At 38.1% G+C, this 18,901-nt stretch overlaps 1 protein-coding gene across 1 annotated transcript in view; it reads left to right on the top strand.

Annotated features, from left to right (window-relative positions):
• LOC121429581 (deoxyribodipyrimidine photo-lyase-like) overlaps positions 1 to 18,440 on the top strand; it is a 35,421-nt gene extending 16,981 nt beyond the window's left edge. Inside the window, 2 exon segments of the mRNA XM_041626682.1 lie at positions 16,772 to 16,931; positions 18,188 to 18,440. Of these exon segments, the coding sequence (XP_041482616.1) occupies positions 16,772 to 16,931; positions 18,188 to 18,336 (309 nt within the window). The 3' untranslated portion in view covers positions 18,337 to 18,440.
• Positions 18,441 to 18,901: the final 461 nt, after the last annotated feature.

Genomic DNA, 18,901 nt, shown 5'->3' with positions numbered 1-18,901 from the left:
ATAGATTTATCCTCCATGGATAGGTCATTGTGTACTTTTGACCAAGTTTAGACCCTTTGGGATAAATTCATGTATGGTACATTGTATTTTTAGGATGACTAAATAATGAAAATAGATGTTGGTTAGTATGGAAGATATTTTGAGCAGCAAAGTTATATTTAGAAGTTCCCACTCCATTCCTCGATTCATGTGTCATTTTAGAATCATCCAGGCACCTATCACTCTTGGGTTATTCAAAAGGCATCTTATACCTCGGTCACATTTGCTCAATATGGGTTGTACGGTGAGTCGAAAACAGCTGTTTTAGCATTTTTGTAATAGCTCCATATAGATGATTTGAATTCAAATGAATAAAATGGCTGTTTTCCATTCTCCATACGGCCGCCACAGCACTCAAATGGCTGAAACACCAGTGATCCCTGGTATGATGTTGATAACTCGTTGACATCTGTGGAATTTAAGATCATTCTGTATATACTACTGTATACTATTGTTTCAAACCCTCATGTTATGAATAAGTAGTGAAAATAAAGCAAAATATTACCCCCTTCAAAAGAGAGTATATTTATGAGGAATCTGCTCTTCAAACATGTGTGCACTTTGTGGCATTTGTTTTCAAAGCTATATCTTTATGTAGGTACCGGTGTGTTGGCTGAGTTGGTAGAGTGTCCATCTCACAATCGGGAGGTTGTGGGTTCAAATCCCGGCCGCGTCGGACCAAAAGATGTTAAAAGATGGGAGCTGCTGCTACCTTGTTAGGCGTTCAACGATTAAAGGGGTAGAGCCTTGTCGATCTGGCGCTGCACAGCAGCTGCCAGCCCTATGATCAATTGGGCAAAATGAATATTCAGAGTATTTCATTTCTGGTGTCTATTTCGAACAATAAAATATGGATTTTCAATTTTTTTCATCTGCAAAGGAAATTTTATGTTTTAACATTTTCAATATTAACACCTGCTTTATCATATGTCATGTACATGTCACCAAAGAAGATAGAATATGTGAGGTCTCCATGTACTTTCAGTGATACATATACCTTTAATCTAGGGTTTCATGTAAATCAGTATGACGAGAAATGAATTATGTTGAACCTGCCAAGTCCAATGCTATCAGACAAGGAAATTCAATCAATTACGATATTTAAAGCTGCTCTATTTTAGTCCTTGACTCCTTGGCTGTGAATGCTGTGCACAATTACTTTCTTCATGTCTGCTGGGTTTATGTGAATAGCCCCCTCTTGTGCCCTAAAGCTGCCAGTTCTATATACAGCTATTAATCAGGTAGGGCTGAGTCAAAGCCACAAAGATGGGGAGGGGAAGAGATGAAGGCGATAACGATCATGACTAAAAAAATTCCAAAGTGAATGTTGGCCCCGAGAGGGTGAGCGGAAAGTCTGCAAAGATTTATCTGACATTAAGACTGGAGGCTCCATTTCAGTGCTAATTGGAACTGGAAAAGGCTTTTTACTATTGATCATCATTGGTGGTAATTAGCAAAGGAGTAAAGAAAGATATTCTAGTTGGTCAGATTGAGTTGGGTTTGAGGTTTTCTTTCCAAGGAGAAGGGCAGAGCCGCCAGAAATTCATGATTTTATTTTTTATTTAAATTGAAGCTGAAAAATCCATATTTCATTCATGAAGAGTGAAATAGAAATACTCCGAAAATTCTTTTTGCCCGATAGATCGTGGGCACGGCATCCACTGTGTACTGTGCAGTGCAAGATCGACATAGGTCTATCCCTTGAATGATTGAACGCCAAACAGGTAGCAACAACTCCCATCTTTTAACATCTTGTGGTCGATTTGCTAGATTTTTCGTTTAACCTTTCAAGTCCTTTAGTTGAAAGTCTGATAGAAGTTAACCTTGTAGGAATACTCTGACTGTGTAAAACTCAAAATACTCTTTAGAATTGCTTTGCAAGAATATTCCATGTACATGTATCCTGCTGTACTCGACAGCGGAGCACCCGTCTTGGCACCGCCTGCTCTTTTCCATGCCGACTGGCAATGCCCAGGCACGCGAGGGAGGGCTTTTTATTAGCTGCACGTGGTTGCTACCTCAGCCATGCGTGGCAGCTGCATGTGACCTGGAGCCGTGTATCCCATAATTCCTTTGGAGCAGTGAGCAGGATGTCCTTGATATGAGGTGGTGGCTTGGTCTGAGCATGTTCTCAAGAAAGTCGGAGTAGAAAAGGAATTTGAATTTTTTTGCATGAGTGTATGTTGGGGTGGGTTGGGCATTGTTTAAGGGGGGGGGAAGAAAGTTATGTTAATAGAAGTGCATTCACTGTGATTGCAACTAACACTGCATTGCATAAGTCTCCTTTCTGTAAACTTTTTTTAAAACTGTCCAAGTTTAATCAATCTTCTTATCAGAGATAATCGGATTATGCAAAACACTATTTATATCTCCTAAGTCAAATTTTGTTGAATGGAGATTTTTCTTCTTCCATAAGATCCTCTATGCAAAATTACTATAAAAACAGAACTTTCAAGTACGTAAGTCCACTTTTACATTTATGTTATAAGTATAAAACCTTTTTAGGTAAGCGTTTTTTTCTCTTTGAAAAGTAGTAAAATGTGATTTCCTCATACAATCAATATTGTAATGCCATAGTCCTTTTGTAGTGGGGTTATAAATGGATTGTTATGAGGCCTCAATATGATCCCAATTCACTCTGGTTGACAATCCAAGCAGGTTTTTTAAATGTGCAGGCACCACACTGATAATGATCAGTTGTGGTAGTGGGCAATATGCACTTATTTTTTGCTTAACTTGGTGTGCCTTTAAAGGTAAATGCTAGTTTTGGTAACGATATCAAAATGAGTTCGTACAGAATCCAATGAAATGACCACTAAAGTGTCTGTTTGTATAAATAAAACGCATGTGCCAAAGGATTCTGGAAGAAATTGTGTAATTGCTGAGAAATCAGCAAATAAGCACGGGATTCGGGTAGGGCGTCGGGCCCGACGCCCTAAGCAATGATTATACATTGTCCCACGTGCGCTTATCTGTGTTGGGGATTTTCGGTGTGAACATTTTTCAGCGTAGATTTCAAGATTTCACAAAGTCCAGTTAATGTAACTGTACCAGATCTAGATCCTCGATGGTATACTGGCAATTAAGCCTTGTTTTACAGACTTTCTCATGAAATCAGTGTTAACTGCAACTACTGGAATTTCTCTTTAAAGATTTACCTTACAAAATGGGAAGGGGGTTTGATACTTGATGACCGCTCCTTCATGTAGCCCAAACACCATGTTGTGATTTCGAGCCAGTATTTCCTCCATTTCCTTTCAAGAAATAGCTATTTTCCTTTCATTAGTCATTGTAATTTTTAAAGAGTCCAATGTCAGCCTGTGTGCTGTATGTAAGGGAGAGAGAGTACAATGTAGAAAGCTTGTTCGGAAGGGTCAGGGATGCACGGGTGTACTGCGTGACTGGCGGGTAACATGACGGACACATGTCAGCTTGCCCTGTGACATACTTCTGCCAGTGCGGTAAAATAGGGGGCAAGTAGGGGGTGAGAAAGGTTTTAAGAAGGGGGTAAGAAGAGGGTTGGAAGGGCTTTACGGAGGGAGCAAGAAGGGGCAGGAATAGGGCAAGAGGTTTGCAAGAAGGAGCTGAGAAGAGGGTGAGAATGGCTTTACAGAAGGGGCAAGAAGGGGATAAAAGGGCTTCAAGATCGGGCAAGAAGGGGATTAGAAGGGGACAAGAACGGGATCAGAAGGGGGCAAGAAGGGTATGAAAAGAGAGCAAGATGGGGACATGAAGGGGGCAAGGGGGGGGGCAAGAATGTGATGTGAAGAGGTTAGAAATGAGGCTCCTTAGGGATCAGCTTGTATTACTCATCTCTTTGTAGAGTTTGTCCCTTCCGGTAAACTCCATGGTCAAACCTGTTTGTAATAAGGGATGTCCTCTTTTGCACATTTTGTCCCCTTTTTTTAATGATCAATTCTCTCTTCCTGTCAGTTGTACTTATTGTCATAGGGAATGCCATTGACTTTCCATGGAATGGTATTCTTCCTTTAGTAAGACATAAAAGGCTGCTTTTTAGTCTTCATAATCTGTATATCAGTATAGGGCGATTCCATGCTAAAAAAATCAGCTATCTTTGCAACATTTTTCAATCTATAGTCCAAAAAAACGATGAACTTGAGTTTGTTTTGTGGTAATATTAGAGTACTACTGGGTAGACATATGAAAAATTGACAACCAACAAAAATATGCTGTCTGTCCATGGGTGAATTAGAGGTGAAAATGTTGCGTGTCGTATGGGACATTTCTGAGTCCCGTACGACACACACCATTTTTGCCCTTAATCCAGCCATAATCCAACATTTCTCATTCATTCATGAGTGAGCAAAAACAATTTGAAGAGGGGAAACCAAAAAGTCATTTGGCGGGCTGTATCTGGGTTTCAAAAAGAAAACCACAATTTTGAAAAGTTCAGTATCTGCTCTTTAATTCGATACCTCAATTACAGAAAATGGTCAAGAAATAACAAAGTTCTGCTTATTTGAAATAAAGCTTTAATTTCAATAATTTCATAAAATGAAGGGGTTTTACAGGTTAGCATTCCGAGTCACTCCATTTTGTTGACGATCAGCCATTAAGTCTTTTGAAATTATGGAAATACGATCATTGTTTCAAGGGAACAGAATTTTTTTACTTCTTGACCATTTTCTGTGATTAAGGTATCAAATACATATTGAACTTTTTAGGAATGTGATTTTCTTTTTGAAATTCAGATACCCCCCCCCCCCGCCAAATGAGTTTTTGGTATTCTTTCTTCAAATTGTGTTTGCTAACTCATGCGTGAATGAGGAATTTCAGATGTGATCGAGGAGATTCTAAGCTTTACATTTGTAGGTCACTTGTCTATTGTATTTGTGATTAAACTCTGATAAATCATTGATAAATCTTTGTTTTGTTTTTTGTTGGACGCACTGTATATGTGTGACTTACGTGTGTATCCAGGTAAATGTATACATTGGGACTACAAGTTGCTCTAAATGAAAAATAATCTCTGCCTTGTAGTTCGATGATTGATGGCACCAAAAAATATCTGACAAAGTTTGGCATTGAGTAATTTTATGATTAGATATGAACTCTTTTATTATTAGTCTAGACCATTTATAATGTTTGATTATGCTGCATAAGCAGAATGTGAAGTGAATAGTATTAACTATTCTCTGAGTTCTTGAATTGAACGTATGACCCTGATTTCATGTAGATATTTCCCCACAAGATGTGAAAAGTTCAGCGCTGATAATTGCAGCTAAACTTTGCCCAGATGTCAGCTTTAATTATCAGATATTGCATGTAGTTTTACATACATGTGAGGCAGGCATTGATAGGGAAAGGTGCAGAAGAGGGAGGGGGGTACTTACCCCCCTTTGTTTTGCTCTAAGATAGAAATTTACCTCTCTATTTGATATGAGAGGTTATTTTGGGTGTGGGGAGGAAGGGTGGGGGGGTACTTGCCTCCTTCGTTTTGCTCTAAGATAGAATTTTACTTCTCTATTTGATATGAGAGGTTATTTTGGGTGTGGGGAGGAAGGGGGGGGGGTACTTGCCTCCTTTGTTTTGCTCTAAGATAGAATTTTACCTCTCTGTTTGATATGAGAGATTATTTTTGGGGTGGGGGAGGAGAGGGGGGTGGTTACTTACCTCCTTCGTATTGCTTTAAGTTCAAATTTTTCCTCTCTATTTGATATGAGAGGTTATTTTGGGGGTGGGGAAGGGGGTGTACTTGCCTCCTACGTTTTGCTGTAAGTTAAAATTTTACCATCCTGTTTGATATGAGAGGTTATTTATGGGGTGGGGGAGGAGGGGGGGGTACTAATCTTTGTATTGCTCTAAGATAGAATTTTACCTCTCCATTTGATATGAGAGGTTATTTTGGGGGTGGGGGAGGAGAGGGGGGTACTTACCTCCTTCGTTTTGCTTTAAGTTAGAATTTTACCTCTCTATTTGATATGAGAGGTTATTTATGGGTTAGGGGAGGAGAGAGGAGGGGGGGTAGTAATCTTTGTATTGCTCTAAGATATAATTTTACCTCTCCATTTGATATGAGAGGTTATTTTGGGGGTGGGGGAGGAGAGGGGGGTGGTTACTTACCTCCTTCGTTTTGCTTTAAGTTAGAATTTTACCTCTCTATTTGATATGAGAGGTTATTTATGGGTTAGGGGAGGAGAGAGGAGGGGGGGTACTAATCTTTGTATTGCTCTAAGATATAATTTTACCTCTCCATTTGATATGAGAGGTTATTTTGGGGGTGGGGGAGGAGAGGGGGGTGGTTACTTACCTCCTTCGTTTTGCTTTAAGTTAGAATTTGATATGAGAGGTTATTTTGGGGATGGGGAAGGGGGGGGGGCACTTGCCTCCTTCGTTTTGCTGTAAGTTAAAATTTTACCTCTCTATTTGATATGAGACATTATTTTAGGGGTGGGGAGGAGGCACATATTTAACCACCTGACCACCCCCCCCCCCATTTTCCATTGTCTTACCCTCTCCTAAACTTCATGGAGAGGGGAAGGGGAGGGAGAGGAGAGGGTGAGACAACTGCAGGCAGGGGGGGGGGTCAAGTGGTTGAAGGTAGATAAGGATGGAGGGGGACAAAGAAAGAAAATATTCATGTGTGATTTTTTTAAAGAAGATACTTGTTATTCTTTATTAGTGAAATTTTATTATTTCAAATTATATCCGGATTGATATTGAATTCAGGAATAATTACCTGAGCAAATCAGATAATTTGGTATCAGGTTTACTTTATTTAACATAAATGTAAAAGTGGACTTTCGTATTTCAAAGTTCTGTTTTTTAAGTAATTTTGCATAAAGGATCTTATGGAACAAGAGAAATCTTCTTTCGACAAAGTTTGACTTAAGAGATATAAATAGCACATGTTTTGCATAATCTGATTATCTCTGATCAGAAAATTGATTAAACTTGGGCATTTTTTAAAAGTTTATTGAAAGTAGACCTATGCAGTGTTATACCCCTTTCATAAACCCAATTATGCGGCTAATAGCAGCATAATCTGGTCGTAAAATTGGAGAAGGACCAGAGTTATCTGCATTATTTTGATGCTGCTATTATCCACATAATAGCAGCATCGGGACAAGTTGTTGAGTTTATGAACGCATTCCAAATAATGCGGATAATTGCCATGGTGCGGTCACAAGGTCACCCTTTTCCAACACAACCGCATCGGAGGGGGGGTGTCCAGTTGTTATGACGATTATCCGCCTTTTTCAGGACGGGCGCTCGTAAAAATAATTCGGCTTATTTTCGGAGTTTGTGAATGCAATTTTTATTGAATTATCCGCATTACTCTTAGGCGGCTAATTGGAGGATAGGTTTATGAGAGGGGTATTAGTTGCAATCACAGTGAATGCACTTCCATGAACATATTTAAATGTTATCTTAAGATGCATCTATTCAGTGCTTCTTACTCTTAATTATTCCTGAATTTTTCATTGTATTTGTACTTTTTCCCCTCTTTCTTATGCGCCTTGTCACTTTGGTGAGTGGATTTGGTGTATCCCATCTATTATTCTGGCATGGTATCTCAAGCATTTAACTCATTGGTTACTGGAAACAGTTGGTTCCTGTACAAAGTCTCTATAATCTAAACAACTTGGTAGTCAATTGGTTACCACCCCTTTAGAAATGAACTTCATGTTATTTAAAGATAAATACCAGTGGTGGTATTGATCTCAAAATGAGTTCGAACAGAATCCAATAAAATTACGACCCAAGTGTTTGTGTGTGTAAATGAAAAATATGTGCCAAATGGCTCAGGAAGAAAATGCGAAATTAGTGAGAAATAAGCAAAATAGGCACATAATTTCATCAAATGTTGGGTATAAATAAACTCCCACATACACTGTCCCACATTTGCTTTTAGAATTATCGGTTTTGAGCTAAGATTTTATGATTTCTCAAAGGTAGGTTTACGTTAATGTACCAGATCTAGATAAATGATAATATGGTGACAATTAACTTTGATTTAAAAGACTTTCTCATGAAATAATTGTTTGCTGCAACCACTGTCTTTTACCTTTAACACACTCATGCGTTTCATGATGTATGTAACAGTCCCACCTATTGGCTTTAGCTGACAGTAATCACCTTTCTCTCTCACTAATACTTTGTTTATTCAGGCTAAAGGAATGACAAGAGATATTGTCGGTAATTGCAAGTTCCTGTTTTCATCGCTTGTAAAGTCCAAGTGCATGGCGCTCCCTCATTCCTGTTTTTCCTCTACCCGTCTTTGGTATAGTTTGTCGGGGGCTGTCGCAAAAAGAAGTCACAAATTGTGAGAGCTTCCTGTCTTTAATTTGGCTTGTCACCTGGCTCGATAACTGGAGTTCATCCTTTCATGTTTTATCTCTTTCTTGCGTCTTTTGTACCGAAGCGTCAAATTTGAGGATTTTATCATTTCATATTTCATTAATTTTTCTTGTCTCTCCTTTAATATTCTATCATTCATACTCTGACTTTTCCCTATATACATGCTTACATATCTCTTGAAGCAATTTTTCATTTAGATTTCTCCCTCTCCTTATTGGGCAATGCCATCGTGCGACCCCCTAATATGTGGGACCTTCATGAATTTTTCTGTCTCTGATTTCTTGTAATTTTGAAAGCCTGTTATGTGCTCAAAGGACCATGACTTGGTCAGTTTATGAAGTAATGTAAGACTCAAGAAAAATGGGGGTCGGACGTACAAGAAGGTTGATCATGCATGGAATTGCCCTATTTTCTTCTTGAGCTGCTCCCTTTTTATTTGCAAGTAGTGAAAATAAAGGAAAGAGAGGATAAAGAAGGAAGAATAGAATAAAAAAAGGGTCTCCTTCAATTGAGAACAAATTGTGAGATCACAAGTTTGGGTCATCTTTGCCACCCCCCCTCCCTCGTATAAAAACATCCTCTCTTTTACCCTTTTTACACAGGATTTTCTTAGCCCCGGACTATCGCTGACCCCGTACTATCCTTAACCCCGTACTATTTTTTTTCCTTTTCACACATGCCAAATTGTTATTGCTAACCCCGGATAAGGAATGCTTGCTTTTTACACACGAAACTCGCTAACCCCGGACTAGTGGTTTTTGTCGATCATTCGTAGTACAAGTACTTCACTCGTACTTGCCATTTAGCCCCACCTATAGTACAGGGTTAAGCTTAGCCCACTTTCGTTTTACACTAGCGATCTTAACCCCGTACTATTGCTCTTAGCACTGCCATTGCTGGGATAACCCTGCTTTTTTGCAGGGCCAAATAATCCCGTACTAAAGGTGGGGTTAGCCCACTTTGCAAAAATGCTGTGTAAAAAGAAAGTGGGCTAAGCTTAACCCCGTACTATAGGTGGGGCTAAATTGCCATTTAGCCCCACCTATAGTACGGGGTTAAGGAAATTTTAGCCTGTGTAAAAAGGGTATTTTGCACCAGTCAGTAAGAACTAAGAAACTGTTCTTACTACCATCCTAAAACTAGTTTAGTGGACACTAGTAAATCGTGTAATGAGAACGGTCGAAGCAGTCTTGGTCTTGGAAACAATCTCCCAAACCAGTCTAGAAAACCACCTAGTGATGCAGTTTTGAAGATCACTTTGCCTCATTAAACTGGTTTTAGCGTGAGGACACGACCGTTCTTCGGGAAGCGATCTTCGCTTATTTCGAGCTCGCTACTCCACACACTTAATGTGGAATGTGCGTAACATGTCACCCCACTGAGAGTGTTCCCATAGCAACAAGACTGCTTTATGTAAAGTGGCTTTGAAAACCACTTTCTGGTGATCAAATGGGAACGCTAGCAAAGCGATCTTTCAAACTGGTTTCCTGAACCGGTTTCCAGTAAACCAGTTTTAGAAAGTGTAATGAGAACGGTGTCTAAAACGTACAACACATAGGTATTCATGCTACATTGTACAGGATGATGTCATGATATGTGTAATAACAGCCGATAAGATTCTCGCTTGATGGCATGACTGGCAATAACTTGACATGATAAGGTCTTGGCAGGATCTTGTCTGATTCATACGTTTAGCGCCACCAAGAGCTTCGGGTTGACAAATGGTAGACAATATGCGGATCAAATCCCCTTCCTCGTTTAGTCTGACACAATCGTTATAAATATACCACTTTTTTATGCACTCTTTTTGTACTGATTCACATTTTTCAGTGAGCTTTGGTATTTAACAATCAACCAGAAAGTGAGTTTGAAGAACTTGTCAGGGGTGTCTAATTTTAGAACCACTTTGATGTATGCAGATCATCTTTCCATTATTGTTAGTATGATTAGTCCTATTTTAGGGTACTATCATTCAATGTTATGGGAGTTACACTGTTTGCTGGGATTGTCAATGCAGATGTTCCTATATGCACTTTATTAGCAAACAACTGACTGTTTGCTCCGAGGCATAATGATTTTAGTTTGTAAAGCCCGGGGGGGCCACTTCCATTCACGAGTGGATACCATGCGCGACCATGGGGTCTCGAAAAGCACCCTAAACACGTAATTTCCATATTCTGAAAATGCACCCCTTAACAAGTATTGGAAACAAAACGACACTCTTGGCAAATATTCCCTGAAATGAACCCCTAAACAAGTACAGGAAATGTTTTATTTGTTTACGGGTCCTTTGGTTGGTTGTCGGCTTTACGTTATTTGGTTTAGTACGACCCCACCTTCTACATCTCGCGCAAATAGGACTCTAAGCACGTAGTGTTGGGGCAAAAAGGACATCCTTTATAAAACATTTCAATTTTGTTTTATCATCCCCACAAATTCGACCCTAAACACGTAATTTTCCTAGCGAAATAGATACCCTTTTTTCATTATTTTTGTGTTTTTGACACCCTTTTCACGTTACGTACGTAACGTGCCCTATCGTGAAAAGGACATCCTTTTTACGTGTTTTTTTGGTCGCGCATGGTATCCACTCGTCAATGTAAGTGGCCCCCCCGGGTGTAAAGCTCAGACACCCAAATCAGTAATTTTCTACCAAACTTGGAGTTGTCTCTGCAAACTAATTATTTATTGCTATTTTTGTTATGAAGTAATTCCTTTTTTTTCCTTTCCCAGCATCAATATGACTCATTCCTAAATTTATACATAGAGGTTACAAGTTTTATTTAGAAAGTCTCAAATTACAACCAATGAAGAAAATACCCTACACCACGGTTCTATAGAAATATAGCTCCCCCCTATTTCTCTCTTTAAACGACTGTGTACATGAAGACATGGACAGTTTCATTTACTTCTCCATCTTATGGTATATATACAGATGAGGACATTTATTGCTTGTAATTTATTGCTTGTTATTTATCTATTGCTTGTAATTGTTATATTCAAATTAAATTTGTTTTCTTCTGCATTCATATAATACATTTTCCATAACAACAAATATAATACTGTTTTGGCATTAATGATGGATGAATGAAATGTACTAAAAACACGATTTCAAACAAACATGTTCTACTTCAAAATTACTATAATATTCACAATATGTAGAAGTATTGTCATCATAGGTGAATTGCTAGAAAACAAAAGGACTACATGTAAGATCTTAATAATTTAATTGCATGTATTTTTACTGGTAAATGTGGAGTATTTGAAGGAACTTTTTCTGAAGTACAGTTTCTACATAGTCATCGGTCCAACTCTCCCTTCAAGCTTGACTTAATTTTACAATAGCAATCCCTGGTTTAGGGAGAAAAAGCTTGTCAGAAGAATATAGTCAATCCGACCGGAGCACGGAAGGAAAAAGGGTCTCAGAATGGTTTTAAGGAGCTCCCAGGTCGAGCTCTCTCATTGGTTCATGACTCACACCCGTCACCTGATCATGTCATGAGGGAGGGGGAAACAAGACAAAAGCAAAAAAGAAAAAAGAAATCGGATGAAACCACAAAAAGTAACATTAAAGGGATGTTTTCCCAAAATATTACTTTCTACAGCTACATTGATACTCATTTTCAACAGTTCTGAGAGCCTGAAGTTTATCTGTTCCATTTTATATTTTAAATAGCCAGTGTTAATTTCTTTGGAAGAGAAATTGTGTGTGCCAAACATGTAGGAATCGTATGATTTTGGGGAAAGTTGTACACTCTAAGACACTGGATTCATTATACTTTGTAAAACTAATTAAGTAGAAACCAGTTCAGGAAACTAGTTCAGAAGATCACTTTGCTAGCGTTCTCATTTGATCACCGGCAAGTGGTTTTCAAAACCGCGTGACATAAAGCGGTCTTGTTGCTACGGGAATGCTCTCAATGGGGTGACATGTTTCACACAATATTTGAAACTGCACCATAGGCATTCTACACAGAGTGTATGGAGTAGCCTGCTTAAAACGTGCGAAGGCACATAACTGAAGAACGGTTGTGTCCTCACCCTAAAACTGGTTTAATGAGGCATTGCGATCTTGAAAACTACATCACGGGGTGGTTTTCCGAACTGGTTTGGAAGATTGCTTCTAAGACCACTTCGAGCATTCTCATTACACATTTAATTAGTTTCCACTAAACTAGTTTTTGGACACCAATGAGAATGGGGTCTAAGTAAAGGAAAGGCTATATCCGCCATTTCATATTTTTCAAAATATTAGTTAAAAATAATTCTTATTTAAAAAAATGATATATAACACAGAAAATACACTTTTGATATTTTTTTTACTTAAAAATCTTTTTTCACCTGTCCTGACCTTACTAAATGATATGAAATATGTCACAACTCAGGTTTATTATACATTTTAGGGTAGGGGTCAGTAATTAAATGATTTGTCATGAAGTTGTGTTCTGAAAAGGAAAGTTTATTAGGCCCATTTTCAATTTAAAAAAGAGGGATGATCGCCTTTTAAATTAATTTCCAATCATATGTTAATCTTATTTTCAGAGAAGTTTGATATATAAGGGCCTTAAGGGGTAGTTTGGATTAAACAAATAATCTTAGTCACATGATCTGTGTCACATGACCTGAGTCATGCTACCGCACTATCTATGGGACACAAGTGTCGACTTATCAATTCTGTACACCATAATAAATGATGTAAGTTCCATTTTTATTGAAGTGTTAGGGATGACTTTGTGGTGTAAAAAAAAGACAAGCTCATTTTTTTTCCAATTAAACAAAAATAAAAACAGATATGTTGTGGCTCAGTGGATAAGTCTGGACTTTGGACTATAAGCTCCGGGCTTCAAACCCCATTGCAGCACTTGCATCCTTTGGCAAGGTGTTATTCTACATTTGCCATTCTCCACCCAGGTGTAGTAAATGGGTACCCAGTAGGAAGAAATTCCTTGATTTCTCGAGCGTCCGATCAGGCTAGTCGCCCTAAGCCGGAGTAATAGTTTGCAGCGCTTAGAAACATTTATATTAAGCACTATATAAATGTTAATGTTAATATTAATTACCATTTTGTACCTGCCTTATAATTATGTAGCTAAGTCCTCTCATTTCTACATTGTGAAATTCAACGTAGAATGGTAACTTTTTTTGAGTCAACTCTGTCACAAGTAAAAGTGACTCATTTTTTCACTTGGGACATCTATTCAATAAATCCATCGATACATTTATCCATCCATTCATATCACCTACATTTGTTGGATTGCAGACACGAGTTACAACTGTGAACCGGTCCATCATCAAACATTGCATAACCGTATGTGACTGTATACGGTTGCCTCGTTGACCATCGTTAATTACATGAGGTGGTAATGACGCAAGTCTCGACTGAAATTAATTCATGACGTCTCCTTCAGCCATCCCATTCATTTAAGTCTCACAGTGATCTGATTTTGACGGTTAACCATTCCACGACTTTTAAAGGTCAAGTCCACCCTAAAAAGATGATGGTTTGAATAAATAGAGAAAAATCCAACGAGCAAAATGCTAAAAATTTCATCAAAATTGGATGTAAAATAAGAATGTTATGACGTTTTAAAGTTTTGCTTATTTTTTCACAAAACAGTTATATGCACAACTCAGTGACATGCAAATGAGACAGTCGATGATGTCCATCACTCACTATCTCGTTTTTTATCGTTTGAATTATACAATATTTCATTTTTTACAGATTTGACAATAAGGACCAACTTGACTGAACCACAAAATGTTAAAATAATGGAATTCCATGTGTTCAGGGAGGAATGAAACTTAGTTTCACATGACAATGACGAGAAAATCAAAATATTTCATATTTCATATAATGAAATACAAAAGAAATAGTGAGTGGATGACGTCATCATTTGCCTACCGACCAGGATGTATAACTGTTTTGTGAAATTAAGCAAAACTTTAAAATGTCATAACTTTCTTATTTTATATCCGATTTTGATGAAATTTTCAGTATTATGCTCTTTGGATTTTTCTCTTTTTATTCAAATCAACTAATGGTTGGGGTGGACTTGTCCTTTAAGTTTTATTCTTAGGTAACGAATCAATCATGTTAGTTCAAGTTTGCAACTCATTCCGTGGTTGAATAATGCATGTCTCTGAAAGTAACACCTGAGCAACAATCTTATCAACAGGTTTTATAAGTGTCTTGGTTTTTATAGAAATCTGGATGGTTTTATTTGTCTCACACTGTTGCCAAATTAAGGACTTTTAAGACTTATTTGGGGGGAAGAAGAGATGCAAGCATCTTCCTTATTAGGGTGCAGGTTTCCATATTGCCTCTTGAATTATGTATAAATTCCATTAGACTGTCTCCAGAGACCCTTCTATTCCAGTACACAATGGTTGGTCTTCTGATAATTAATCCCAGGTTTAATCCTAGTCTAAACAAGAATTTTAAGTCACCCATCTATGGAATGGTAGCGTTAAACATGTCTTTCATATTCATTACAATCATAATTCAGTAATTAATTGACTTAAATTCATTGTAATTTCTTATTCTTTCCAATTCACGGCTCAATTCTTTGGGCAACTTTTCGCAGCAGGATAGGAAATTTTTTTTATTCATGAATTAGTTGAAAACTGGCACTCTATAAAAGTGTGGTCTAAAAAGTTAATCTGGGTTTAACCAAACCACTATCAGAATTCCACCCAATGGCTTAAAGGTTTAGTGCTATATTCAGGTATCTTGATTTGATTAGACTGATAAATTCATAATACCGTACTTTTGGACCTTTTGAAAAATTAAGCGAACGCTTTGTTGATGAGAAGGGGGAGTGGTTGGTATTGATGTTTAAGGGGGGGAGAGGATGGGGATCGGGGGGGGGGGGTGATGAGGGTGGGAGGAAGACAGTATACCGGAGGAGTGCTAATTCTGTTTTCCTATTCTTCCTGTTATTCAAGTAGTAATGTACGCATGGGAGACTATGACAGTCAACGAGTAATCATTTGTCATATCATACGTTCATCTTTTGTCCTTTTGATTTCTTCATTTCTTTTCTTACTTCTTTCTGTCTGTCTGTATCCTTTTCATTAATATTGCAATAATTTCCTCCCTTATTCTTTATCTTTTTAACTCCATTATATATTTGTTTGTTTCTCTCTTTCTCCCTCTCTCGCTCTCTCTCTCTCATTCATATCAACCCACTAGTAAGTAAATTGTTTATGAGGTCAGATGATCTGTCATTTTCTTGTCTTTTTCTGTCTGTCTATCTCCCCCCCATCTCTAGTCTAGCTATTATTCTATACCCCCCCTCTGTAGACACATTTTTTGTCTTAAGTTTAATTAACGATACTTTTCAAGTCAGTATTATTATTAACAGAAGGAAGGATTTAGAATATGTAATGTTGATTTTAGCAGAGCAAAGTAAGCTCTAGCTAATGCACTCCAGTTTACCTTGGAAGAACATTCCAAGATTTGTTTTTTTTTTTTGCTTTCTACATATTTGTGTGTCAGAAAAGTGAAAAATTGTATAATTATTTATTCTTGAAACCTAGATGTATGTAATGAAGTCACCCTAATTTTCAGCTTCCATATTAGGATGACCTTATATGTGTATTGCTTTTTAACTGTTTCCTTTTCGTCTCGTACTTTGACTTTCTTTTTTATTCCTCTTTTAACCTCCTTCTTAATCTCTCCTGTTTTCTCTTTCAATCTTTGACTTTTCTTCCTTGATTTATCTTGACCATTCTCTTGTTCTTGGTCCATCTTTATCTCATTAGTGTAATTTCTATGTTATTTCAATTCATAGTATCCTGGGTTCGCGTTTTTAAGATTCGTCCTTTCCTGCCACTGCCCTCACGTTTGCTTTAAATTTCATTGTGTATTCATATGTCATGTGTATATGTTTGTTGATTTCTTTTTACAATTAAAAAATTATTATTTGTTTGGTGTCACCTGTGCCTGGGAGGCAAAAAGTGAACTGAAACACTATGACCCGGCAGGTCTCTCCTGATATAACTGATGGGGGGGGGATGTAGGTGGACCACTACACCAGGGTTTCCCCTTACTCTTATATGATTAGTGCAGTGGGTTCTTATCAAATTGAATTGAATTATTAAAAAAATCTGTCACTCTCTCTTTTACTTTATCTCAATCTCTCTCAGTCTCTTTTATCTTTCTTTCTCTTATTTCAACACTCTTAAGCTCTCCTCTCTATCATAATTTCTTGTGATCTCTTTTATCTTTCTGTCTCTTATTTCAACACTCCTAACCTCTCTTCTCTTTCAAAATTTCTTGTGGTCTCTCGCTTGATATTTCTCTCTTTTCTTGATCTTCACTCTTTCTTTAATAATCTCTTGTTCTCTCTCCCATTCTCTGTCTCTCTCTCTTTCTTAATCCCTCTCTCTCTTTTGTTTCAACCCATAGAAGCAAATGGTCCGGGAGGGTAAGATGCATGGTTTCCTTCGTATGTACTGGGCCAAGAAGATCCTGGAGTGGACCGCATCACCGGAGGAAGCTTTGGAGATTGCCATCTACCTCAACGATCGCTACTCATTGGACGGCCGCGACCCCAACGGTTATGTAGGTCAGTATCAACCCATAGGGGAGGACCAGTGTCGAACTCCCCCTTCCTCTCCCCCACTTCCCCACCCCCACTCCTGGTGAAGTATGGACCCTGTCAGTATTGACCCATGGGGGAGGGGGAAGGCCATCTCCTACCTTACTCATTCAATCTGCAAGCCTCATCCTTTTTGCACCATTTCAAATATTCTTGAGGGCACTGCATTGCTGTTTGCACACTCATATATGTGCATTTTAATATTTGCCAGTTAGCCAACAATGATATGATAGGAGCAAAATTAAATAGAAAACAAATGTGAGAAATAGAGAAGCCTGAGAAGTTCGTAAGAGAAATTGGTTAGACTTCTTGTCCAGATATTGAGATCTTTAAACACTTCTTTTTACATACATTAAATATTAATAAAGCACTTTTCCATTAGCATGCTCAAAAATTAAGTTCTGCTCTCCAATTGCTTACAAAAAATATATGGGGGATATTAATGAGAAAAGAAAAATGTTTTTAGCTTATATTTGAATATGCGTAATGAAGAACATTAACATTATTTCATCGAACATTAACTGTGATGTATCCATAACCATTTTTTATATGCCCGTCCCAGACGGGACGTTCATGGTATCACGCTCCGTGTCCGTCTGTCTGTCCGTCCCTTAACTTTTCCTTGTAAACGTGACAACTTCAGTTTAACTTACCCTAGGCTCATATAATTTGGTGTGTATGATACTAGCATGGGCCCCAGGAAGCCTATCGATTTTGAGGTAAAAAAGTCAAGGTCACATTGACATATTTTCATCTTACCCTTCTGCAGTCCTTGGAAACGCGATAATTTCAGTTTAAATTAAACCTAGGCTCATATAATTTGGTGTGTATGATACTAGCATAGATCTCAGCATTTCTATTGGTTTTTAGGTCAGTAGGTCAAAGGTGAAGTCGCCACCTTTCACTTTTCTTGCTTGACCAATAACTCCATTTTCCGTGTTACAGGCGGTTGTATTATGTGCGCGCCTTAACGACACTCTTGTTCGTTACTGTATGAGGTGGCAGGCGCAGATCCAGGGGGGGGGGGGGGGGGACGGGGGTTATGTGCCCCGCTTTTGAGAAGCAATGGTGAAGACCTTTTTTTTTTGCTTGTCTTTTTTTTCGTGATTTTGGGGCTTGTTAAAATTTTGCCGCCCCCTCTTTTGGAAAATCCTGTGAGGTGGTGGTATGATCAACTTATTACATTTTCTATTTCTTTTCATTTTGTGCATTGTATCATATAGGTTGCATGTGGTCTATCTGTGGCATCCACGACCAAGGTTGGGGCGAGCGGCCCGTCTTTGGAAAGATTCGTTTCATGAACTTCAAAGGATGCAAGCGCAAGTTTGATGTGGATACTTTCATCAACCGCTACAAGAAGTATAGCCTCTGAAAAGCTTTGGTAAAATTGTCATTTCGCTGTAGAAGATCTATAAGATGCTCTTCTGGAAACAAATGAATTTCTGTAGATGTTGGGCCCTTTGCAGTAAGAGTTGCATTCAAACTCAGGTTCTGAATCTGTGCTATTGGAAAAACAAAATCAAGTTGTCTTTGATTTTTAGGATTGTGATTGATTTCATCTGTGTCTGTGACTGACCCTAGGTGGTTTTTCACAGGTGGTTTACCACAAATGGTTATTTTTTACTTGACATGGATTTGACATGTCACTGCATGTATGATAAAGTCAAAATTGAGTCTTTGTGAAACCGTTTCCTTGATATAGTCAGTATTTGGGGGCCCTTTCATAATGGTAACTGCAGCCATCAAAACAATTGATGTTCCTTAAAAGAAAGAAAGAAAGAATTACAATGTCTCGTGAAGCGGTTGAAACTGTGGAGAGAGAAAACCGAGTATAGTTCAACTCTATTGAATTGACAGCAATGATGAATATATTCAAAAGTACAATATTTGTAGATCTAATCTGAAAAAAAATGTTCATTTAAAAAAGGGTAAAAGTG

The sequence above is a fragment of the Lytechinus variegatus genome, chromosome 16, assembly GCF_018143015.1.
Source record: "Lytechinus variegatus isolate NC3 chromosome 16, Lvar_3.0, whole genome shotgun sequence".
In the NCBI taxonomy this organism is placed as follows: domain Eukaryota; kingdom Metazoa; phylum Echinodermata; class Echinoidea; order Temnopleuroida; family Toxopneustidae; genus Lytechinus; species Lytechinus variegatus.
The sequence above is the reverse complement of the archived record's forward strand: the minus strand, read 5'-3'. Positions and strand labels throughout refer to the sequence as shown.